At 42.8% G+C, this 26,074-nt stretch overlaps 2 protein-coding genes across 5 annotated transcripts in view; one reads left to right on the top strand and one right to left on the bottom strand.

The window, feature by feature from the left end:
• Window positions 1-26,074, top strand: part of RNF10 (ring finger protein 10) — a 201,963-nt gene that overhangs the window by 14,496 nt on the left and 161,393 nt on the right. For 3 of the 4 annotated variants that reach the window (XM_055705404.1, XM_014285017.3, XM_055705390.1), the window contains 11 exons: window positions 508-668; window positions 1,252-1,380; window positions 1,538-1,796; window positions 2,026-2,159; window positions 3,221-3,338; window positions 3,680-3,781; window positions 4,287-4,421; window positions 5,210-5,307; window positions 5,536-5,596; window positions 5,742-5,900; window positions 6,817-9,240. In XM_055705404.1, the coding sequence (XP_055561379.1) occupies window positions 508-668; window positions 1,252-1,380; window positions 1,538-1,796; window positions 2,026-2,159; window positions 3,221-3,338; window positions 3,680-3,781; window positions 4,287-4,421; window positions 5,210-5,307; window positions 5,536-5,596; window positions 5,742-5,900; window positions 6,817-6,893 (1,433 nt within the window). In that variant the 3' untranslated portion in view covers window positions 6,894-9,240. Of the gene's footprint in view, window positions 1-507; window positions 669-1,251; window positions 1,381-1,537; window positions 1,797-2,025; window positions 2,160-3,220; window positions 3,339-3,679; window positions 3,782-4,286; window positions 4,422-5,209; window positions 5,308-5,535; window positions 5,597-5,741; window positions 5,901-6,816; window positions 9,241-26,074 lie in introns of those variants that run through there. The other variant, XM_055705397.1, reaches the window with a different exon arrangement.
• On the bottom strand, window positions 9,367-11,201 carry POP5 (POP5 homolog, ribonuclease P/MRP subunit). Its single transcript, XM_005445272.4, has 5 exons — window positions 11,077-11,201; window positions 10,866-11,008; window positions 10,622-10,771; window positions 10,019-10,102; window positions 9,367-9,845 (listed from the first exon to the last, which is right to left on the bottom strand). Exons 1-5 carry the CDS (start codon window positions 11,094-11,096, stop codon window positions 9,745-9,747), a joined length of 498 nt encoding a protein of 165 aa, XP_005445329.2. The 5' UTR covers window positions 11,097-11,201; the 3' UTR covers window positions 9,367-9,744.

Raw genomic sequence — 26,074 nt, 5'->3', positions numbered from 1 at the left:
TTTAATACATACGGGCTTATGGACTAGTCTGAGCCAAAACAGAGGTCGCTTTTGCAGAACTTTCCAGCTGCAGTATTTTTTAGTATGTAGAGAAGAAGAAGCTGCAGACTGCGTTGTTTCAGGAAGTTTTCACCACTCAAGCCTTCTCAAAGGTGATGCTTCCACAGTATAGAAATTTAGGCTTGATTTTTTAAAAAAAAAGTATATTTTTTTTTTTAGTATGTAGCAACTGTGGGTGGTAAAGTGGCAGGTTGAAAGTGGCAGATAAACCTGCTGTGTGGGGTACAGGTACATGTGTGTAGCGGAGCAGGTATGTGGTACCAGCTTGTGTCATCGGTGATAACACTGGTAATACCCAGAGTCTGTATCAAATTCTTGCTAAGTATTGTCTGCCCTGGGGTGGATTAACTTAGAAAATTGAGCAGTAACAAAACTTCAGAAGAAACAACAGTCCACACTGGTGCCTCTGCATGTGGATATTAATGATTTGGTGCTCCTCCTGTTCAGATGACCAGCACAGTCAGTATTCAAAGCTGCTTCTGGCATCCAGGGAGCAGGTCTTGCAGCTGGTGATTCTGGAGGAGAAAGCAGCATTACTAAAACAGTATGAGGAAGAAAAACACACCCCAGAGGCTTGCTTTATTGAGGCGGCTATCCAGGAACTGAAGGTGAGAACCTCTTTGGAGGCTTTTAGTAACTTTATTTTTAAGAGTATGCTGAGTGCTAAGCATCTATGTTCTGCTGCATAAGTGGTTGTGTGTGATTATTCTGGTCTCCATGATGTATGTACTGGCCAAGGGGTGATGTTTGCCACTAGAATAGTGTTAAAAATCTTGGACGAGACCGTAGCCTGGTGGACATGAGGTATCTGGTGTGATATTCAGGATAACAGAATAGAATAGAATAGAATGCTTTTTACTGAATGGTATTCTTTCCATAAACATAACAGAGTTTGCTTTCAGAGGAAGATGTGTTTCCCTGTCGGGTCCAGCAAGTTTTGGGATAACCTGTATCAGGCAGACATGAGCAAACCTGTAGAATAATCCTTCTCAGAGCCTTTAGACATCCTACAATGAGTGTGCTTTCCAGTAATAGGAAGGAGAGGACCTCTCTTCAAGAATCACTCTTTGTCACAGATGAATTAGAGATATGTGAAAACCTGAAGTATAGAACAAAGCTAAAAATAACTGTGGTGATAGTCTCCTGGCTTAAATAGCAAATTGAAATGTATTATCTTTGGATGACTTGTAGGAGCGAGAAACAGCACTCTCTGCTGACCAGGATAAAAACAATGGCATTGCTGGAATCAGTGCAGCTGTGGAAGAATTGGTCCTAGAAAGCTCCAAGGCTGTGGAGCCTGCGATTTCCCAAGAGAAAAAGGTGGGTGACAACTCTGCTCTGGCAAATCTTGTTAATACTTAGTTCTGCCACTTTACACTGCAATGTATGGTTGAACTGGTGCCAAAGATTTTTACAGTGATGACTACCTTTTGAAGGAGGTGATGTGGTAGTAACTGTATGCTCTCTGCTGTGATAGTGTGGTGTGGAGTATCTCTCTGCGTTTGATGAGGAGCTTGTGGAGCCTTGCTCTGATCTGTCAAGTTCCTTTTCACCTCCTGTGGAAGCAGAAGAGGCAGTGCTGGATGAAGAGGAAGTACCTGAGGTGGACACTGTAGGGGAACCAGATGTGAACACTACAGAAGAACCAAAAACAGCTGAAACAAGCTACCAAGAATCTAAAAATGCAATTAGCAGTGGACATCTTAGCAACTCTCCTTTTTACTATTTCTATCAAGGTCAGTGCAATGAAATCCTGGAATTATGGGGGCAGAGATGCCTCCTTTGGGATCCTTCTTGTGCAAGATGTTTGTCACTTCATTAGATGCAGCTAACCCCTATGAGATGAAAGTCCCACAGAATGTCAGAAAGGAGATTTAATTTTCTTACTGGAGAATGTACTGAGGTGGGGAGAAGGGTATTAAAAATTAACAGGCAAAGAAGAATTGATGATATCTTATCTTATAGCGGAGGATGGACAGTGTATGTATCTTCACCCTGTGAATGTTCGATGTCTTGTTCGTGAGTACGGCAGCTTGGAGAAGAGTCCAGAGAAGATAACTGCAGCTGTAGTGGAGATAACTGGTTACTCAATGACAGAGGTAGTTATTTTATCTTCTTTTTAATTAAGGGCCCTTGTTTTAGCAGATTGATCATTGTAGCTGACAGATGAGACTTGTTTCTCTTCAGTAATAAGAAATAATATCTATGAATGGGTAGGCATGCTAATCTGTGAAGGGCATCTGTGTAAGGTGCAGTATCTTATATTGCTTTTGATGAGAAGGCTGCAGTCTAGGGGTTTTTTTTCTGGAAGGTAGGAAGTTCTAGAAGTAAGAGAATTGCAAGCTTAAGATTGGTTTGTTGTTAAAGCTGTCTTAAAAAAAAAGTAAATTAATTTCTCCTGTAAGACAGTAGCTTGAACTAGACAGATTATCATCTTTCTTAGCCTGAAGAAGTGTTCTGCCTCTGTCCTGAACAAACAGTTGTTTCTGAGTGTCAAGGATAGAGGTGGGATGTTACGAAAATAGAGAGAATGGAAAAAAGCTTCAGTGTTTGAGATAGAGGGAGTGGAAGTGCTTAAGGCACTGAAGTTCTGGAAGAGGGGATGGGTCTTGAATTCTCTTACGTCAGATGAAGACAACTGTAAGTATTGGCATGTGCAGTAAAAACTATACGTTAATTCTTAATTCATTTTAAGAAAGGATATGCTCAAGTAAGAATGGATATAGAGGTAGTAGGGAATTGTCTTCAAGTTTTTTGGCTCTGCAAGGAAAAACAAAACTCGGCTTGTTTCAGTCTAGAAAATTTAAGTGTAAAAGGCAAATTTAGTCCAGTGCAAGAATAATTGTGTCGGAAGACTGGTACTGTAGAATTTTATTCCAGGGATGTGAAAAGGGAGGTATAGCAAGAAAATCAGTAAGCAAGATGGAATAACTGCACCAAATCTGATTACGATGTAGCTGGTGGAGGTCTTGGAGCATTTGGTTCTGACCCAAGGCATCCTTCACGTGTTTGTAGTTCATAAAGTGATTATTGTGTCACTGCTGCTGTCTTTTTCCATTTGATTTGCTGAATGGTGGGCATTCTATCTCCATAAGCTATTCATCACTATGGCAGCCTCTAAACCTTGTTGTGAAGATATATCTGCTCTTTTTTTTATCAGGATATAAGACAGCGTCATCGCTACCTCTGTCACTTGCCCCTCACCTGTGAGTTCAGCATTTGTGAACTGGCTTTGAAGCCACCTGTCATCTCTAAGGAGACTTTAGACTTGTTTTCAGGTTGGTGCTACCTTTCTAGTAAGCTCTGTTGTGTATCCATGAGGGTGAGGGGGAAGTCGTTCTTATCCTTTAATGGCAGAAAAAGGACCATACGTAGCAGCTTTACTCCTCTTGCACCAATTGTCTAATGACTACCAGACAGAATGACGCCAATTCACTGTTTTATAGACAACAGTTATACAAAGGATAAAAAAGCCTGACATCTTGGAAGAGCGTATGTTGTTTGTAAGTGTATTTTGTGACTGATGTATTACAACTGAATACATTGTTCTCAAAGGTGGAGAAAACATTGCCAAATTATTGGTATTTTTTGATAATCCAATGCTGTGCATTGCTCCTAGATGACCTTGAAAAGAGGCGGCGTCTACGGCAGAAGAAAGCTCGTGATGAACGACGACGTGAACGCAGAATTGAGATAGAAGAAAACAAGAAACAGGGCAAATGTAAGTCAGGATTGAGCATAGCTGTTGGATTTCCAGTCATCTTTAGTTGCTGAGCTGATTTCTTGAGCTATAGGGTGAAGTCTAAGGCCTTTAGTTTGTAGCATGTACTTAGAATAAGATTACAAGGTATTAGAAACAGCGTCTGTAGAGTGAAAAATATAAGCTGTTTCAGTCAGGATGTTAAGTGTTGTTATGCAATTGCTGCATACTTGCACATCATGGGAGAGACAGAGGGCATTCGAGGGCGCAGATATCTCCATGGTTTATATAGCTCTCAGGATTCTTAGTTTTGTTTTTATAGTAATCATGATATGGAGTGAAAAGTGAAGAAGGAAAAAAAATACGCCTAGGAACTGCTTCCATCCAGCAGCAGGGCTTGTACTGGTCTCTAAAATAGAGGGTGGAAAGCAAATTGAGTTGGCACCTCCTAGACTCCTGAAACAAATTGCATATTGCCAGTCCTCCCCCACGTTGAGTAGTGCTTTAATTTAAAACCTCTTTCTAGATCCAGAGGTCCATATTGCTTTAGAGAATCTGCAGCAGTTCCCTGCTTTTACCTCTTGCCCTGGAGAAACTACCAGCATTGATCATCAGAGCTTCTGTCTGTCTCCTCTTGGCAGAAGCCCTGTGTTTCAGACAGGTGAGCATCTGGAAAAACACATTGCACCTAGCTCTTGATCGTTCTGGGATCTACAGCTCGGGTCATCACGATAAACTTTCTTAATACTGATCAAAGAATGCTTCTTTCCTAGATTGCTTGTGAGATCATACACAAAAGGCTGATGTGGCTAAGAAACATTCTGGTCCTTTTTCTGCTTTTTACTACCTCTACTTCAGTGACAGTGAGATCTGCATTGTAGTTACCTCATGTTTTAAATTTTTTGCTGTGGCAGAAGAAAAGGAAGGAAAAAAATCCCCCCAAAGGGAATGTATGCCAGGAAAACACTGTTGGCATTTTTTTCTACCCTTCCCCACTATGTTATAGTAAAACACAGTTGATGAGCACTCAGGTTGTTGACCAGTGATGTTTTACCAAATGTTTTGTCTTGCAGTTCATAAAAAATACTAAATAGAAACTGTTCCTAAATATTTTTTTGGGGGGAGGAAGGACGGGACAGGACCAAAACCACCAAAAAACCAAAGAAAAACCAAAAAAACCCCCACCAAAACAAAAAACCTGCAAAACACCCCAGAATAAGTAAACAACCCCCCCAAAACAACAAAAAACCCAACAACCAAACTTAAATTACCCTTAAAAAAAACAACTGAGGAAATTTGAGGTCCCACTGTGTGACTGATAGATGGAACTGATGAGATAAAAATGGTTAATTACATAAGATAATAAAACTTCATTTCTGTTTCATCCTGATAAGCAGCATAATGAGTGCCTTTGCCAAAGGCTTTAATTATCTGCTGCTTTCTCTGTAGACTCTATTCCAACTCCACTGTCACCTGCTGCCAGCCAGGTCAGCCCATTGCTCTGTGGGAGTTTAGAAGAAGAGTCTCCCTTCCCTTCCTTTGCCCAGGTAAGCCATGTAACAGTCTAAATCTTGTTGGAATTGCTTGTGTCTTGGTTAGGGATTGGTCTGAGAACAAAACTGCTTCCCCCACAAAACCAACATGGGATAAATTTTACGGAGACGGCATAGGGTATGAGTGCTTGAAGAGGTTCCTAGATTTTCTTGCCCCTTGGGGGATATGCAGGATTGGTCTAGTACATGGGATTTAATTGTCTCTTACAACTTTTTTGATAGATGTTGAGAGTTGGAAAGGCAAAACCAGAAACATGGCCCAAACCTGCTCCAAAGACAAGAGGTAAGAAAATTTGGCATTACTACTTCAGGTTCTTTACCATAAAAGAAAACTTGTAACTTCACAAGAAACATCTGGAGTGTGGAGGGGCATTTGCACTGTAAAAGTTGTATACAACCTGCCTCTCAAGGCCCTTTCCTTCTTTCAGATGAGAACACTCTGGCTCTCCCTGTGCCAGTGGATAGCGATGGAGAAAGTGACAGCTCTGACCGCATACCTGTGCCCAGCTTCCAGAATTCCTTCAGTCAAGCTATTGAGGCAGCCCTCCTGAAACTGGACAAACCGTCCACAGCTGATCATTTATCAGGTAAAAGGCAGAGGGGGAAGGCATGAAAAGTTTCTGAAGTGAAAAAAAATTGAGTATTTCCCCTTCTTCCTCTCAAAGAAGTGAGAGCAACGATTTTGGGGACCAAAAATTGGCTGCAGAATAGTTCTGAAAATTGTCAGGTTGTGGTTTCTGAACAGCTTGACTAGGGCTTCTGTTAGCTTAAAGCAGCTCTTCTAGTGGGAGCTGAGAAGATCTCCAACTAGCAAAGAATTCTGTTAGGACAAAGATGGCTTTCTACAATCATGTTTGCCTTGTCTCTACTGGAACTTAATTTAAGCTTTATCTCAAGGAAGTTCAGGTTGTCCACTTTTGAACTAAAAATACCTGAGCTGCTGAACTACGAATTAAGTTTGACCAAAATATCAAGGTAACTGGTAGCTGAAACTTCAAATGAGGGAATCTGAAACAAATTGAGATGAACTTAAACCTCCAAGCCTGGTGCTGGCTGATAAAACTAATTTATAATGCTCAGTTCTGACTTTTAGCTTTGGCTTCTGTTTGGAGACGGCACTGAATGATGGAAAGAGTTGCATGGGAGGGACTGGAAGTTTCAGTGAAATTGAGTACCAGCTCCAGTTATAGTGGGTTTTTGACCTGGATGAAAGGGATACTTGTATGAAAGGCAGACTGCTGCACGCCTGCAGTCCTAGGATCTGCTGTTGCAAGAGCAACTTTAGAATCAGTTAGGCATGTTTGTAGGTGTGCTTTAGATGTGATGGAGTGTCCCTTTGTTTGTCTCCAGTAATTTTCTAGTTGAAATTAAACTGCCTGGTGCTCAGTGAGTTGGTAAGAAGGACCTGTAGAAGTCATTTAGGCTAGGGAAGACCATTTATTGTTTCTGTGTGATGTTCCTGTTCCATGAGAAGAATGACAGTATCATTTTAATTCTTCACAGAGGAAAAGGGAGGCAAGAAAAGAAAGAAACAGAAGCAGAAGCTATTGTTCAGCACCTCTGTTGTTCACACAAAGTGATTCTGCTATTCAAGAGAAGTTTTCTCTCCTGGTTTTCTTTTTGTTTTGCTTTGTTTTGCTGCTATAGTTTAAGTACTTAAATTTGAACAGACTAAACTTGTGTTTCCAGGGCTTCTAGGGGGTTCAGGAGGAAGGCATGACAGTGTATGCTGAAGTAAGATCTTTTGATTCCAACTGCTTAATCAGATTATACTGAAACAAAGTTTTGAAAGAAACAACCCAGAGGCAAATCAGCCAAAGCTTCTGGTCAGTGCCAAGTCAAGTTCTTCTGGCCTAATAAGCAGAATGAAAGTCTTTACAGCTGTGTGGCACTGCCAGAATACTGCAATATTACCTAAGCGAAGAGGCAGAGAGCCTTTGTTTCCCTAGAAGTATTTGTGGGCAGAAGTCCATCTGACTGTGCTGTTTCAGTAAAGCTGTCAAACTGCTCTCTTGAGAAACTGGTTTCTGCTGCATTGGAAATGGGCAAAAGAGCTTACTGACTTTAGGGTGTTGGCTGCTCTATCTGTTCTTTTTCTAAAGAGCAAGAATTCTTCCTGTTCTCCTGGCTTGGAAAGATTTAAAGCTGAAGTGAGTGTAAAGCAGAACTTGGCTACTTGGTTTTGAAGTGACTCTTGAAGAATTTGTGTATTTCAAGATGTGTACTGGCACTAGTGGTAGAAGGAACCTCCTGGCTTCCCTCAGTTGTTCAGTTCTGTTTTAATGTGGGTGTGAGTGAGGCTGCTAATTTTTTTTTGGTTGTTTTGGTTTTTTTTTTTGCCAACCATGGGCTACACATTCTTTGTAACCTGATCATATAGAATAAACACTCCACCCTAGGGCTCTTGGCTACAACTACCTGAATGGTATTTGATACTGGCTGGTCTTGAATTGGAAGAACAACTGATAGCTGGAGTCAGTAGATAGCTTTTATCCCCCAGCAAGCACTGGCGTCTCTTGTACTGGGATAAAGGCCTGTATCTGCTTGGTCCTGGGATGCAAGTTGATCTGCACTAAGCGCCTCGGGCTTATAAACATGCCTCTTCTGGACCCCTCCCTGCCCTTCCTGTGGGTGGTCACATTCTGCACTGCTTGTGGTTTGATTTGAGCTAATCAATGAGTTAAGTGGTGTGGATTTTGTTGAATAAAATGACCTATAGGTGTGATGTTCCAGTCAAGGCCAACAGTTGCAATAAATCATATGCACACACACTTACAGTACATACTGCACACTTCCTGACCTGTAACTGTACTGTCATATCAGCGTGGAGCACAAGAACGCTTAGCTGCACAAATTCAACTCTTAACCTTCCTACTGACAGAATTCATTCCAGGGAGCTGGTATAAAGTACCACCAAACTTACAGTGCGAGACCGACAGTGTCCTCTGTTGGTTTTGGCCTCCCTTGCACCGGTGGTCTGCATGCATTTGCACTGGCTTTTAAGTTTATGTGCTCTGTCCCTCTGAGATGCTTCCTTGGTCAGATCAGTCACAGTATGTTTGAGACTCCTGGAGTCAGATATTCTACCACCACTGCTAAAGTCATTAGTTGCATCCCTGTTTGAAAAGTTTATGTCAATACAGTGATGCTTGATTTCAAAGGAGTAGGTTCCACGTTATACCACTGCTTCCTCGAGGCAGTGAAGCATGTGCACATGGGAAGCTAGTACCAAGGAGTGTACTTCACAAAACTCTGTATGTGGCTGTAAACCAGGAAGAAGGGGGAGAGGGCAGAGGTAAGGATACTTCCAACTGCTACAGGAGGACAGAGGAAGCATCTGCAAAGCATTCTTTGAAAGCAGCCTGACTTCACGCTTGGTCGCAATTAACTACATTTGATGGGAAGACAGTACAGCTTGTCAAGAGACTGCAAAGAAACTAAGACAAGGTGCCTGAAAGTGTTAACACATCTTGCTGTTAATGCTTTACATGTACATCGGGAAAAGTATTGGTGAGGGCAGAGAAAGCAACTAAGAAAGTTTCAAGTATGCAGTTAACTGTGTTCACAGTACTATTTTTTCCTGTTTGTAATAGTCGTTTTAAGCCATGGAACAGGAGAGTAACTACTTAAGTGTCTAACCAGTATCTGTTGTGTTCTATTATCTCTACACATTTATAGTCAACTTTGCATTGGGAAGAGAGACAGAATAGCTGGAGCTGGTGTAACTCACCTCCACATCTCACAGGCACTAGAACAAGGGAAGTGATGCTGGCAAGGAAGGCTGTCCCATCTGCAGGGGCAGTCTCCACAGGACAGCATCTTCAAGTTGTATCTTGTTTTCCTATGGATTCAAGAGATAATACCAGCAGCGCTACTTTCCTGTAACCGATTGGTGTAAACTCAATAAATATCTAAGCAGTACTTGTACCTATGAGTTTTATAACGGGTCTGATGGAGTTGAGCCTTACAGCTCTACCTTGCATTCCCTGTAATCTCTGCTCCGATGCACACAACTGGTGCTTTTGTGACTCAAAGCAATGGATAGCCCTATGGATGACAGGTACACTTGGAGATAAGGTAAAAACCAGCAATATGTTAATGCTTTTTCTGTACTGAAGGAGAGTAAATGACATTCCTTGTCTATGCCCACTGCCTAAAGCTCACTTGTACCTCAGCATGAAGACAACGTTGAGCTGCTACACTCCTTAGGAGTGCAGGTGGTTTTGACTCCTGGAGTAAACCAGGCAAGTAAGCTACTTAAGTAAAAACTTTTTTTTAAAAAAAATTTATTTTAGAACACTTGGAATGGGGGAATGAAGTGTAAATTTGAATGGGTGCTTTTTCTGTCCCCTGCTTTGCTTAACACTGAAGGTAACTGGCAACATCTTGATTTCACAAGTACAGGACAGAGGTGAACATTAAAGATAACATTTAGTCTGTCTCTGTGCCATCATCTTCCTCATCTCCACTTTGAGACTGCTCTTCTGTAAGGGAACAGCTCAACAAGGACTTCTGTATACACCGTCTTTCCTCTGCAATAGAGTGAGCAACAGAGGGTCATTTCTTGATCACATATGCCGGAATAGCCTCAGCTTCCAAAGAAAGGAACATTTATCAGTTCAAGAATTGAGAAGTAGCCCAGCATATCTTACAAAAACCCTGGGAACTGAGGCTGCATTTTAGGAAAGCAGCTGGAGGAACTCACCTTCATTTGTACAGTTCTGCAACAACATCAGCAGCTGTCTTCTATTATACTGAATCAGAAATTTCTGACATGTTCTTATGGTACCTGTAGGAGTCACAAGAACAATATGTTAACTATCTACAAAACCAGGTGTTTAAGAGCTACTAGTATATTTTCTGAAGATCACTGTATCAAGTGACAAATGCCCCAGGTAACAACTTTATCAATGCAAGTGCTGAAAAGGGGCTGTAGACTTCCTTTCCCTACTGTTAAGTGGTGGAATAATAATTTCTAACGTGTACTGCCTGTTATTTGCCCCAAGTGGTTAATCTTCAGGATATAGACAATACTATACTTTGAATATACTTTTTTTAAAAGAAAATGAAGTGATGGGGTACTTGCTGTTCTGGTTTTGTGTTAAATGTAACGATTCAAGCAGAATTAATGAGGATTTCAACCAAGAACCGCTGCTGCCTGTTTCTTGCTTAGATCAGCCAGATGCTGTGGACACACAAGCTGTGCCCATGGCACCCACAGCAGCAAGAGGGGCTTCTCGAGCCTGGGAGGTGCGGTGGGGCTCTGCCGCCTCCCGCCAGGCACCGGAGACCCTCGGGGGCGGCTGACCTCCGACGTGCAGGGTGTGCAGGGCGCAGGGGTAGCGCTGGCCCCGGCTCTCCAGCTGCCTCACGAAGGGGAGCGCGGAGCAGAGCAGCCTGTAGAAGTCCTTGCGGCAGCGCAGCAGCACCGTCCCGGTGTAGGCGTTCACGTACTTCACTGCGGGGGCAGAGGCGCAGCGGTGAGCCCGGCCCCTCCCGCAGGAGCCCCCTCACCGCCCCGCGGGCCCGGGGGCGGCGCGCCCCGCCGGCACCTGTGAAGGAGATGGAGCAGCAGGCCAGGCCGTAGTCCCCGTGCACCCGCCCGATGGCGTCCCTCACGGCGAGGCCGACGGCGCGGTCCTCGATGCACTGCCGGCACCGCGGGTCCTCCGAGACCACCTCGCACAGCACATACCTGCAGCAGACCGCGGCCTCAGCGGGGCAGGAGCGCCGATTGACCCGCACCCGCGCCTCCTCCCTTACCTGTTCTTGAAGCGAACCATGGCGGCGACAGGGCCCGATCCGGACGGACGTTGCGCCTAGCCAATGGGCCACGGGACTCCGCGCACTGCAGCCAATCGCCGTCGCGCGGGGACGGAGGAGCCCCTACCGCCGGCGCAGTCCAAACTTCCTTCGTCGGCAGCCCGCGCCGTGTGCGCATGCGCACTGCTTCCCGCCTCCTCCGCGCGGGGGCGCGCGCGGCTGGGCCGGCTGGCCTGAGGCGGCGGCTGGCGCTCGGCTCCCCCGGGCGCACCGGGGGGTAATACACCTGGCTTTAGTCCTTTTCGCTGCGTTGCTTCAATCCACCTTGGCTAAACCCGCTCTGTCTAGTGCCAAAACGTCTAAATGAGAGAAGCGGGACGTTCCCGCGCTCACACCCCGGCTTCGTCTGGCTGGAGCCGCGGGAAGGCCCCGGGGAGGTGGGTAAAGACAGGCCTGGCGCGACAGTCGCCCTCTGGTTGTGGCAGGTGGTGGGGCTGAGAGCTTCAGGAGGGCGTCCAGTGCTACCCCTGTGCTCCTGGAAGGGCTCTCTGCCTTCCCTACCTCACAAAACTACTACGGTATTCATAGCTTCTCACGCTCTGGGTATGAGGTGTTTTGGATATGTACTAACTGTCTAACAAGAGAGAACACCTGAGAAAATTGTGGAACAGAGCTGCTACTTATAGTTATTTCAGTGGTGCTTTTCAAAGCTGTGATCTCTTGACAGATGATCTGAGGAAACAGTGCTCTTGGAAAAGGTCTGGTAGGAGAAGAAACTGGGGAGAGGGGAATGGGGAGGGTAAAAGAAAAGTTACAAAGTAGTCACCTGAGTCTGGAGTGGGAGAAAGAATCCATTAGGGCAGCCTATAATTCATAGAAGAAATGCTTTCACCAGGGTTTCTGGGGCCAAATCACATGGGAGTGCCAAGCACTATAAATTAAGCAGTAACTCATTGCTAATTCAGAGTGGAAACATCTTCTTTAATGACCTTAATTCTAGACAACGAAAAGAGTGATAAACCCCATGGAAATCCTGTTCTGGATGATAAACTTCTGCCCTCTGAAAGAGATGCCTGTTCGGCTGTACTCTCCCTTTCTCTGTTAACTCATCTCTCCTTCACCTGTGATCACATTTTTGAGTTGTGGTTTTCTGGGAACTGCAGAATATGAGTTGCCTGGGGAGAAAAAAAACCCATAAAGTTCAATATGGACTTTCCAAAATACCTTTTCTTTGGGGCCATGATCAAAGGGACTGGGGGAAGTTTGTCAGTTTCTGAAGCTAATGCAGATAGAAACATTTTCTGGATGAGAGAGACTGCATTGCATTGATCTTTGCCATATTGCTTTGTGGTTTAGTATCCGAACTAGGATCTAGCTGTCATCTGTTCCACTTGTCAATACAATGAGCTCCTAGGTGATAGGCTATTCTCATATTTTTGAATGTTATCAAAGTCCATGAAGATTCCCATGTATTTTCCCTATGGAGTGAGGCCCTGGCTTAGCCCTCCAGCATGCCTGCCAAGGTATATTTGCCTGCTGCCCCTGTCTTTCTGGTTGCATCCACCATCCTGCCTTCTGACGGGGCTCAGGTTGCCCTGTGCTGCTTGGGTTGCTTTCATTCATGCCCTCCCACATTTCCCTCGTTTTGCAGAGGCACGGCTGGGTCTCTGACAAGTAGACCATGTGAGTGCACTCTGCCCTGTAATCCAATAGGACGTGTGCACTGTGCATGCTGCAGTCTGGGCCCTATGTATAGCAAAGGCCTCTGTTTTCGGTCCAGAACGCTGATTAGGAGAGACACGGTACAAAGAGAGAGCAGTGCTGTGAGAGAGGCCTATCCTGCTTTATTTCACGTAGGATATTGCCTTTAGTTCCCTGTTGGTTTGGAGGATACACAGAGCTGATCTGAGCCACCACAGCTCCCTGTACAGTCACTGCCTGTGTTAGCACGAGCTATGTGAGTCCAGTCAGGCATCGTGATGTGCTGAGCTGACAGCACAGGACTAAAAGGTTACAACGTCTTCACATTTGTCTTCCCACCTCCTCGCTCCCATTCTCTGCAAGCTTCGCTGTATTGATTCCAGCGTCTGTGATTCAAGAAATTGTCGCTTGCAAGCGATGGTGAGTTATACAGTCAAGGTGGGAAAGAACGGTCTCCTAAGAAAAGACGAGAGAGAAAAAGTCAGAAAATGCCATTTAAATTGAAGAGTGGGTCAAGAGACCTGCCAAGAAAGGGGATGGATGTCTCTCCTGCAGACTTGGAGAAGCAATGTGGCCTCAGGATAGCTTACCAAATAGAAGTTATGGAAGGTAGAGTATGTGAGGACGGGGGGAAATAACATGCACTGCCCACGCACATCAGAGACAATTTGTAAAGCAGTTTGAGAACTTTGGATAGAAGATTCTTGATCAGCATAAGTGTTTGTCAATGATTGTCTAATAAAGTGGCGATGCTAAGGGAGGTGCAGGATGAATATGGAGGTCTCATTTTCCCAGCTCGTGTTTCTTACATGTGGTAGTATGCATGTGGAGGGGTTATTCCCAATCCATCCAGGTTGGGTTTGTTACCATTTTAGTTCATGATTTGACATTTTACTACAGGCTTGAAGATCTAGACCCTCATTTGGGATTTATACAGTATTTGTAATCCCCAGATTGCTGATTAGATTGCATTTGCATTGCATAGAATTAATGTGCTAATAAGTTGCAATAGACATCATGATTAATGCATATGTTTTATTGTATGCAGCCACCTCTTAAAGTTTGTATGTATTTGCTATGATTAAAATTACCAACAAATGTGTTCACTGAAAAAACACATATCAGTTAGTGAATCCTTGCGCTCTTTTTAGGTAGGATGTTTGCATTTTATAGATGAGGAAACTGAGGTACGGGGTGATTAAACTGTTTGTTCATAGTAAATAGCTGTCAGTCTGGAGATACAGAGCAAGGACATAATGTGAGTAGAAGGAACCAGCATATTAGAGTGTATTGTGTTGGAGTATAGGTCTTGTATGTTGCTCATCCACAAAGGTAGCCCAGTGATTGCATTCTGGAGTAAAATTAGGATGCACTGGATTCATCCAGGCTCACTCCATCCCAGTGATACTATAATTTGTTCTTCCTTGCATAGCCAAACCCCTGATTTTTGCTTCCCCCTGGAAGCGTGGAACTGAATTTTCCATCAGGTGGAGTATCAGAGTTGGGGGTGACAACTAAATTTTGTTCCACTGTATGCACATTGCATCCCCAGATAACCCTGCTATCAAAAATACAAAACAATCTGGCTAAAATTAAAACTGCATCTTAAATCCTCTGTCTGATGTTGCCTGAAGCTTTTTGTTCACTTTATCTTCACAAGGTCACTGAGACAGAAGAGTGCATTCTCTAAGCACATTGGCCTGGAGGCTTTCGTGCAGATGCTTTCATTTAACATTTGGGGCATTCTCTTTCTCCCTTTGGTCCCTTCCTTTTTTACTCCCCCATTTTCTATCTCTCTCTACTCTCCCCCCTTTCAAGCTCAGGATCCTTCAGATCAATACTTGTAGGAATAAAAGCTATTCTTTTTTATCGCCTTAACATGTAATTGCTAATCATAAGCTTTCTGGGCACCCAAGCTGTCATGGGCCAGAGACTGCTGGTCTGTCAGCCAGAGCTGCCACGCATGCTGCCTGCAGCACTGCTCTCATCTTTGCTGTCATCCTGCCACATGCAATATTTGTCTTTCAAAACCGTATGTTTGAAGCAAATTCTGGTTTGGCCTCTTTCAGTGGCTTGCAGTGTGATCTTGGACTACTCAAAATCAAAGTAGTAAATTCATGTTTCTTCATTTTTATTTTGATTTTTTATAGTCAAGAACAGGAAATTTCCATTCAGTTTAGTAGTGACTGTGTGCTCTGAGAGACATCCAAGTGTTGTAAGGTAAGCTTCCATTAAGATATTGAAAATTGGAAGCCGCTTTGGGAGACTGAAGCCAAATTTTAAGATCTGATAAAGGGTGTAACTGTCTATGAGTTTGGCATGTGCTGTCTAGAATGAACACAGAGTCAGGATTCTTTTCCTGTGCAGCAAAAACCAGCGTGAGAGAAAAGCAGTACAAAAAAGGTGTTGTGCCAAGTGAGAAGCTGGCCCTAAACTTCCAAGCTTCATTTTCTCCAGCTCTGCAATGGGAATAATTGCAAATACTTTACTCATAGATACACGTTAAAAATTAGTAAAACATACATTTAATCTGGTTAATTATAAAATATAGTAAAACTACTTTTTTATATGAGAGGCAACACACTTTTCATTTGCAGCAAACTGCTGCAAGAAGCAAACAGCTGTTTCCAAACTAGTTAAAGAAAAAACTAGAATACTAGTTCAGGATTCTCTTTTCTCTTTCCTTTCTGTGTTATGGAACAGTAGACCACATCAGTTACTGTGTAATCTGCTGTGTAAAACCCCCACATTTAATACCTCCGTAACGGGGATGTTAAGATGGATTAATTATTCTTTGTTCTGGTCTCTGAAGATAAAGGGTAATTACTATTAATTATGTGTAATTGAAAAATTGTTCTCTCAAAGAATCCAATAGCATTAGCAGGATTTAAACTTCTTGCTACCTATAGAGAGGCATACAACATTCCATAATGTTATGGCAAAGACTGCCATAAACTTAATGTCCTCAGCGATTCTTAGTCGCTTTCCAGCCCGTGCTTGATATCGGTATTTTCAGATCTCAGAGTGTGCTAGTGAGACTGGACTCAGTGTTTTGTTCTGTCCTGTATGACACTTAAACAGAAGCCATGATTTATAAGGCTGGTTGTCATTGATGCTGCTGCAAGAATTCTACTCAGTAAATTTCCAGAAACCTGTGGAACAACCACAGGTAAACCAAAGAGAAAGTATTAGAAACAAATGAATAACAATAATGACAACAACAAAACAAACCCTTGAGTTTGCCTATCTGGGAAGGAAGCTTTCAAAAAAAAAAGAAAAATCAACCCATGACACCTTAGTAACCAGTACCTCACCTGCGGGTACCAAGCACAGACAGTAGGGGTGTCTGACTAAGAATGGAGACTATGCTGAGATACTTGAATTAGGATGAAAAAGAAAAAAAATCAGAATCTTTACAAGGACAGAGTGCTTTCAATTATATAAGATTAATAGATTGGTTAGCCTGAGTCCTGAAATTCCTAACTGCCCCACTGATTTCTTTTGTTCATTAAAAATCCTCAACATATTTAGGTACATAACTTCCTTTGATTTCAGTGGGAGTTGGGCACCATCGTATGTATAAAAGTCTAGCCTTTAAGCTCTCTAGGCCTCGGTTTCACATTGGCAAAATGAGGATGATAACGTCAAGGACTGCTGCAGATAAATTATTATTATGCACATAAATAATGTAATAATCAAGATAATAGAAGCTCTTGCAGCATAAACATAGCCTACCCTGAACCTCCTTCTTCATACATGAGTTGGTGTAGAGGCTACTCCGAAACAAAAACATGTCTAGTGTTGCATGCCTTGCAGATCTTTGCGCTCTACTTTTTCTTTCCCCTGAATTCCCGTGGGCAGCTTAAGCCAGAGTCCTATTTTACACTAAGATGTATCTGCTTATTTTGCCATATACTGAACAATCCTTTCTCTATGTGGCTTTACGTTTAACTCCAGCAGCCTAGAGCAGCACAGGATCAGAGAGCTTCCGCAGAGCACTTGTCTCCCCAGCGAGGGAGGCAATGAAAAACATTTTCCAGTGCATCCATCACTCAGCAGCTGTGGCACTGAGGCGAGAGGACAGGCATCCTGGAGCAACCTTATATAATCTGTGCCTGCTGTCTGGCTCCGGCAAGCAGATACACGTGCAGAGGAGGAGGGGGGCTGCAATGGAGCTTCTCAGTGGGGTATGGTGGGGGCTCCCCTTGGCAGCTGCAGGGTCTCAGCTTGTACTGGTGTCAGCTTGGTGCGAAGAGTATGTCAGTCACTGACTAGTTGGGGTGCACAGGTCTCGGCTCTTTGCCTGACCCACTCTGACAGAGACCTCCCCTCTCGCCTGTACTTGCCTAGATCCAGTTTTAGCTGCAGCATCCAACTTCCCAGCACAGTAAGTGAAAGCCCCTCAAAAGCAGAGCATGGTGCAGTGTGTGAGTGCAGATTCGGGTGGGGAGAATCAACAGCGACTCTCTTTCTGCTGTGCTGACTGGGGGTGCTCATAAAGACCAGCAAATGCAAACAGATTTCCAGAGGCAATGGTTGTTATGGATTGAAGAAGACGAAAGCACTGGAAGCATCTGACCTATTTTGGGAAGCTTGCTGGGGCTTTTTGCTTTTATTTTGTTCAATTTTATTTTTTTTTCCAAAGATATGTTTGCACCTGAGTCAAAGAGACTGTTAATATTTGTCGCTTTTCCTAACTACGTGCACTCCAAAGACAGAAGTAAACTAAAAAATACCTTGCTGCATTTGGTAGGCTGATTCCACCAGTTGCCCTGAGGACATGGGGGTTTGAGCTGCACTTGAGATGACTTCTGCCTGCTGCTGGTTGGTCCCAAGCTAAAGCTCCTGGTGATCCATGTAGCAACTTTGCAGTGCTTGGTGGCATCTGCCACACTGACATGACTGGGGGGCAGTTGACCTAAGGTATGTCCCTCAGGCCACCTCAGTAAAATTCTGTAGTGCTCGTGCTGGAACTCAAGCAGTTGTTGCGATGTGACCTTCTCTGTCCCTGTTTCATACCTGTGATGCTTAAAAGATCATGTTTATCCTGCTGTAACATTAGTGACTTAATTAGAGCTGAATTTGGTCTTACTGCCTCTGAACATGAGCAGCTTCCATCAAGTCATCTAAAGGATCAGATCTGGTTTCTTCTTTCTCTCAGTATTGGTAGCATCTGGTTTCATTTTCCATCTTTCCTAAGGGAGCTCACTTTTCCCCACTTTTCAGCCTATGTCTGTTGTATGTCAGCACTCCCAGGCTGCCTGTGTCTCCGTGCCAAACAAAGTACCACTCTTCCAGCCAGCAAAGTACTAGATGGTGTAGAGACAGAATGTGAGACACAAGAATTGGTGTTATGGACTGTACATAGCTTAAAACTAGTACCTTCTGATGGATCAGGAAACTAGGCTGGGGTCAGTTAAGTGTGGGTTTTTTTTTCCTCTGTGTAGGATGAGTAGAGGTAGATTTTCATCTTGTAGTGTACAGGAGCCAATGTTTATGCACAGCATGGCTCCTCTTTGTTGATACTGTAACGGGTACCTAAGGGACATCTCAGGGTAAATAATAGGGTGGGGCACTGCTGATGAAATAGCAGGACTATCAGGGGACATGGTACTCCCAGCATCGTAACTTAATGTCCAGCACTGTCTGCATGACATCCTCATTTATTTCTAAATAAGCTGACATGGGAAATTTCCTATATGTGATGGTTTGTCTCTGGGAGATGGATTGATTCTTTTGACTTATTCCACCTCTTCTCCTTCTCTCTCCCTACCCAGTCACTTGGCCAAAACAAAACTCCCACAGCTTTGTTTGTGGCACACAGAGGGACAGCTATTTAAGCATTAATTATGAAGTTCTTTTTTTGTAAGATGTAGGATTTTAAAGAAGCGTAAGATGATGATTTTGAGTGTTTATTAGGTTCCCCTAAAACATACATTCAACTTCAGCTCCTAACAATTTTCTGCATATTGCTACGTAGATAAACCTATTGCTTGGAAAAGCATATATATTCTCCATTATTTCTCTATAGTATGTTACCCAGTATTGTAAGATCAACATCTGTGAGTCAGACCACAGACATTAACAAAATAGTTTAAAAATAATTTTATTTAATTAATTTACTTAAATTATACATACTGAGCTTTTATTTTTGGGACTTGCAGGGTGCAGGTGTTTCTCTGTAAGCGTGGGGGCACGCAACTCCATTAGTCTTTTAATAGTCTCCTAGTGTCACAGACTGATGGTGTCACCTTGTATTGAAGCTCATTTTTCATCAAAACCGCAGCAGTTTATACATGGATACAGAGTTCCGGCTCCCGTGCACACTCCCTCCTAGTCTATGCCATATTCTCCAGCAGAAAGACACTACAGTGACAAACACAGAAAACTGAAGGGCACATTCGAAATCTCAAGTTAGTTCTTTAGTGTCTTTCACACATAATAGTTTTATAGAGGAGGTGGTGTTTAGAGGGCAGGGTGTAACTTTAGATTTAAGTAATGGACTTAAGGACTTCATATCCAAGCAGGCTGTCTTTCTGGCTGTCAGTGCTGTGTAACCATGTCACCGATATCCAGTCTGATGTTTTCTTTATTATTATTCATAAGCTCCCATGCCGAACCGCAATCAAACTCTTCAGGCTGTGCCGTCTTGGGGATTATCACACTTGCAGGGTGGTTAAAGTCACTTCGCCTCGAGTCTTCTGCCTCTGAAAAGTGCCCAAGGCTAATCACTGTGAAATGTGACGCCTGTCATGTCTTCTTGTTCAAGTATGTGCGGCAGGCCTGTCATTCACTAAAAGCCTTAACATCTGTTATTACATGGTAATCCTCATGCATCAGGCTTCCAAATAAGAAACTGGTGGAGCCCAGCAAGGTATGGCTCAGCTTTAGTTTGCATAATTCCCAGAATGCAAGGCAACTTGTTCTCCCTTCTGAAATCATTAATAAGCAATAAGAATATTATATAAGCTGGCATCTTTTTTTAAACCATGATAATTTCAAATGCTATTATAATTAGGACGAAGATGAGAGTTTGAGCTGGGGGAGGGAACAGACAAAGGATTAAGCTGCTCTCCACCATGACGTTAGAAGGTGGCTTTGTCTGTTGTATGCTAGTTTGGACAATAATGGATATGCTTTAGGCACATGAAGAGGCAAATAGACAATTTATTTTATTAATGCTTTTCATCCTGAAATGTTTTCTCTTGCCGTAACTAGGATCACAGCTTTTCAGTGCAGTTACGTTCTGACTAACTGACCTGTAGAAAAAGCCTGAAAAGCCGTATATGTTTGTGTGGTATCCTGATGACTATCAACTCCATGGTGGGTCAGATAAAGCAGACAAAAAATGGTCTGTTGCTGAGAATATCTTTAAGTCAGTGGCTGCTAGCTGATTGTGACCACAGTGCTATCACACTGCAAGAGACATGGCCTCCTGGGTACCAGGTCCCAAGCCATGACAGATCAGATGTGATATTTTCATGAAGAAAAGTTTACTGTCTGGATCGAGCAGGCAGGATTTGCTGGATAAGGAAAACCAGGTGAAAGTACATTTTATAGATGTAACTAATAGGGCTGCTTTCTTTGGAATAGGGAAGATTTAAAAAGTCACTTGTCAAAATCATTTTCCCTCTAACGCTGCAGCAGCCCTCAGATCTGAGCATGTTCCTGATGTTCCCCCTCACTCACATGCACAAACACGGGGAGGCGGGCAGGAGGAGGCAGCTGCACTGACACACTATGGGGTTTGCAAGAACACGATGGCAATTTAGCAGAACGATTAAAAGATTGCAAACATTTATTAATAGCTTTACTGCTGCAGCAGCTCTGCCGGAGAAGCCTTGCTTCCTTAGGGATGCTTTTACCTCCTGCCTGTTCCCTTCCAGGGCTTTAGAGATTGAAAAGTCAGGTTTGGACTCAGTTTCAGTTTAAAGCCACAGTTATGCACCAGGCCACTTTATCCCACTACCCAGGAGAGGGGATGGGGAGAACTTGAGTCTGAGAAAGAAAGAAGAGAAAGGTGTGCAGAGCAAAAAGGGATTTTTTTCTTTTCAGCCAGTGCTTGGCTTTTCTTCCCTGTGCTCCTCTCCTTTCTCTCATTGTGTCCTTTTACCCACTCCTTCTCTCTCTGGACAGAGCAACTTTTTTTTCAGTGCATTGGCACTAGATTCAGATGTGTGTCTACAGTGTCCTTTTGACAGTGTATAACAAAATCTGTGGAAGTCAGGTATAAAAGCAGTATTGGAGAGGATCTGCTGAAAGTTCTGCAGAGCAATCTAATTTCCTAACATGAGCACAATCAGTTCTTTTGCAATTCTCATGACTGTGTCATCGTCTTTTCAGATTTTTTTTACCTTTAATGTTGGGGAAAGGGAAGAGGCGAATGTTCAATACCAATGCAAAAAAAGAAAAAAAGAAAAATGGGCAAAAAAAGAAAGGGCAATTGGCTGAACAAGAAATCACCTTATACTTCATGGTTGATCCTGCTGAGCAGCAGTAAGCACTGTAAATGAGATGGGCAATTCTGATGTTTGAGTGCGCAGTATCTGAGACATTTTTATCCCACAGACCAGATGATGGTGACTGACTGATGTAAGTTTGCAACAGGAGGATATTTATCCTACGCCTATGGTGACCTCCTCCATATTCCTATCCACAGTGGAATAATCAATTTATTTCATGTTTTTTTTAAACTGGGTCCTAAAAGAAACTGAAGTGTCTGGACAGTCTGAAAGGAATAATTTTTTTCTGCTAAGCAACGATGACATCAGATATGAATGCTTGTGTCTCTGTCATCTAAAATCCTGCTTGTAACTGGGTAAGATGACTGCACCTCAACCATGGCTTTTGCCGTACAGCATGGCCAAGCAACTGGGCGTGCCATTGGACATCAGTAGCTGTCTACCTGTGCTTGACTTTTTAATTCCATTAGGAGAATTTTTCTTCTTTCATACACACAATTTAATCATGCTACTTGGCAATTTAAGAAAATCTCATTACATAATTAGCTACACCTGTGCTTAATGCAGTAGAATAGACAGAAGGGAAAGTGAAGTGGATCCAGTGGATCAGAAAGGAGAAAAATATGATGGTGGAAGGAGGCAGGAAAGAAAATAGAGTTAAATTATGAGTCCTGCATTATTCTCACCTGAAACTGCTTCTAGTTGATTTGGCTCTTTTTGAACGGTTTTCCCTATTCCTTGAAGTTTTCAGTTAAAATGTTTCCTTTGTCAGTTGTCAAGTGCACTGTCCAATTTGAAACTTCAGTAGCATGAACGTTTAGCTGTTGCAAGGGGATGTTGCTTATGAAGAATATCTGATTATCTCTGTTCACTTTGTATACCGTGCTTTTCATGGGATGACCTGGGAGACTACACAACCTGAGAGATAAGTGTAAGCCTCACAGAAAACTTCTTCCCTTGGGATGTTTAAGGGAAGTCTGTATAAATTTCTGGAATTTGGCAGGGAGACTCTGGGGCCTTAAAAAAGCCTGCTTTTCTAGGGAATGAGTATAATACTTTGAATAATCCTAGTCTAAAAGACAGAGAACCCACCTGCAATTGTAGTTGATACCACAGATGCATTTGAGCTAATTGCTTCTTCACTTTTTGTCTTTAGGAGCTGGAATTTCCAGTGCTGAAGAGTCGCCAGAGAATGATATAGATGAGGATGAGACAGACCTGGACATTGGAGAGGTACCTGGCCTCAGGTGAGAAAGGATATAGATAGGATCCTGCAAACACCAGTTTAACAGAAGGAATTACTTTCAGAGATACTTTCTCTCATTTCTTGTTTGACAATTGCAAATGGCAGGCCTTTCCAGGCAGGAGCAGTTATATAGCTTCAACTGCTCTGTTAAAGCTCTTATCTTTTCCTAGCAGTAGCTATTTCATTTGCATTGGTTTCCGAATCTTTAATTTCCAAGTTCCCTGTGTGTGATAACGAGAGGATGCCTTATGGTCTTGGGACAATTAGGACACCTGTTGGTGGAATTGTTTTGTTGGGTTTTTTTCAATTTCTTGAAAGGCTGTTTTGGAATTTGGCTGTGTTGTCCTTTACAAGTATTTAAAGCATGAAATTGTATTTTGTCAGTATTTCCCCTGTTCCTTAAGAACCTCACTAAGGCTCTTTCCCTCCGTATACCTAATTTTCTTTTTATTAACTATGTTCTTGCTCATTAATAAAAACATATATTGTACTTCTTCAGTATGGGAACCACCATCTTCACTGTTGTGGGGTAGTCACTGTAGCCTTTGCCATTGGCATTCCCTCCCATTGTTAGGATGCTCCCTGTGGGTATGTTGGCTATCTCCTGAAGTAATTGGAATTGTATCTTTGCAAATGAGAAAATAATTTGCATTCATATGTATTGAGATATCTTTCTATGTCCTGTATTTTATACTGGCTACTATATCTGCATCCAAGTGGAAAGTAACAGTACCACAGCTATGGTTAAAATAACCTGCATTGAGATTCAAATATAGCAAAGGACCAAAATGTTAAGTTTCTGAAAGAATACATTATTAGTGAAACTAAAAAATCCTAGACTGCTAAGAAATTAATGAAATTACAGGAGTTCACCTATTCTGTCCTTCTCCCATCATTAAAGGAAGGTAGGGGTTGGATATTATTACTAAGGGGTTTGACCTTTGCTGTTTGCTTTCCTAGGTGTCATACAGCACAGGAGCTAGGGACAGCACTCAGGTACAGCCCAGATACATCCTTAAGACACAATTAGTCTGCAGCTGTACAGCCTTTGTAAAGCTTGGATTCCACAGAGAGGCTAAGGAATATAGCTATCAAAAGCCGTGTGGCTAGATCTTTTCTAATGTCAAAATTTAGAGATGAGAGAAAAGATGGTGATGAACCTGTCCCTTCTGCACAGTGAAAAGTAAGGAGGTGAGGATCTTCTGTTGTTACTCGCTGATATGGGAACATTGCAAGAGAAAATAGATACTCTTCTTTGTATCCTTGTTAGGAGACAGAGAAAAGGTAATAATAGGGAAAGGGAGGAGGGGTCAGGTGTGGTATCAGAAAGTAGAATTATCTTTCTGTGGGTGCCAGGTACCAGTAAATAACTTTTTAAGTGCCGAGAAGGTAGAAAGCACAACAAGTCTTTTCAAGGCTTAGATTCTTCTATGGAGTAAGTCTCTTCTGTGTAGAAAAAAAAATATCATCAAAGATAAAATATTCCCAGACAACATGAATATAGAAATGATGAGACTGCACATGGTGAACTTACAAAATTCTGAAGTAGGTTGGGTTTAAAACTCTATCAGAACAAAGTCATTAACTTTTAACAGAATGTACTTTGTTGATTTGATGATGAATTGAGAACTGGAGAGGCAGTTTGTGTAAAGCTGCATCATCCTCTGCTTCCGTTGAGACAACACTGTAGCACCTCTGTAGCAAAAAAAATCTGCCAGGCTTTGTCATCATTTTGCATCACAGCATGACCTGAAAGCAAACATACCCTCTGCCGTCACACAGTACAGTGCCTGGGGATCACTTGCAGGACTACAGTGGCCATATAGCTGGGAGGTATTGCTCTTGTCAGCACTACTGAACACTAATAAACTGAGGGAACTGAAATATATTGCTCTCTTTATTCTGTGTGTGTGGATCTGCACCAACCTTACCAGTTTTCAGTTCCAATAACAGCTATGTGTGACTTTTATTTTTCAAGATTCTACTTGCAAAGGTTTGGCTTCAGCTGAACTGTAAGATATTCTTGAGAGAGGCAACTCTTCCATTGTCCAGAGCTTGCTTTCTCACGCGATACCCAAGTGACCCACAGGTCACAGCCATTAAACTTAGTTTATGGAAAACATACCAGAATCACTTTGATTGCATTATCTTAAACTCCATTTGAAAGAAAAGTAGCACTAGGAGATTTCTTCACTTCCTATCTCCAAATCTTGCACTTTTTTATGACAGTAGTACTGGCTTCTACACCCTGCTTGTGTTCTCCTTTGGCATTGACTTTTTATTTACCTCCCTACCTGATATCCTTTTCCTTCCTTTTAACACACTATTGGTTTAAATTATTTGCTCTGCCATAAGTACTCACTCCCAACTCACCCAAACTCTGCTAATCACAGCAAATTGGTATGTTTATCTTTGCTAGGACTTGTGCTTTACTTACATAGGTGCTTATTCTAAAGTTCATGAGACATCTGTCTGTGCTGTTGTAGGTTTGAGAAGGGACGTGCTTCAGGAGGGCTTCATTTGCCTCTGAATATAAAGCATACATGAACAAACCAAATAATTGCTAGAATTCTGGGCACCTGATGTCCCATGCAAGTTCAGGAAATTGTACTGGGGAACATTCTGCTTTCTTGCAACAGGACTAGAAGAGACACAGCTGTCTACCAGCTCCATGTATTATCTTGTTTAGAAAAGAATGTGAGTCCTGTGTGAATTTCTTTCAGAATGGAATGAGCATATCTAAGTCTGACTTTTCTTGTTAGAATTCTCATGGCCTTTCCTCATAGGAAGTACAGAGGTGTGCCTAGTAGCATACCTCACTTGGAGGTAAGGGTTTGTCAGCTCACCTGCTTGCTGCTGTGTCCATTTACTGAACAATGTCACCAAATCTTGGTAAGGAGAAGTTCTTTGTAAGTAGAATGAGAGGTTCACTTTCAGAGATCTGCTCAATCATGTCCATAACAAACCAATTTATGGGTTAGAAGCTCCAGCTGAAAAACAGGGTGGCATGGATAATGGTATGGACAGAGGGGGCTGAAGTGTCAGTTTCTAAGTGCTCTTGATGGATTTTACATTATTCTTATTCACAATGTGATGTGGCTTTCAGGTGCTTATGAGTAATGAGTAGAGTTAGTTTGTTTAGTGTCCCTGTCCCCCAAGGCCACTGCCCTTTGAGAGAGAACAATGTGTACCACTGCTTTTGGCAGCCATGCTCCCAACCTGACGCAGTCAGTTTGGGGGGGCCAGGGAGCCGGCAGAGATGACTCATTCCGCCTCAGTGGCTCATTGAGGAGCTGCAGGGAGAAGCTATTTATAACCAGACCTTTCAGGTTCAGTGCAGCAGCATCTTCAGCAGGAGGAAGGGGACAGAAATGGGGATGGCATATCAAACTTCTCAGATACAGATCAAGCCCCGCCCCAATATTGTCCCTAGAGCCACATAGCCACCAGCTGACTTCATCTAACCTTTTTTCCCAAGCTTGGCTGTCTGGGTGCTCTGGTCCTGGTGTAAAGTTCTGGTGGTAACTCATCAGCTCCTCAAAAAGCAGGGAGACAACTGTGAATATTGTCAGTGTGAACAAAACATGAA

This window comes from Falco cherrug, chromosome 1, assembly GCF_023634085.1.
Source record: "Falco cherrug isolate bFalChe1 chromosome 1, bFalChe1.pri, whole genome shotgun sequence".
Classification (NCBI taxonomy): domain Eukaryota; kingdom Metazoa; phylum Chordata; class Aves; order Falconiformes; family Falconidae; genus Falco; species Falco cherrug.
This window is presented reverse-complemented; position numbering and strand designations above follow the sequence as displayed.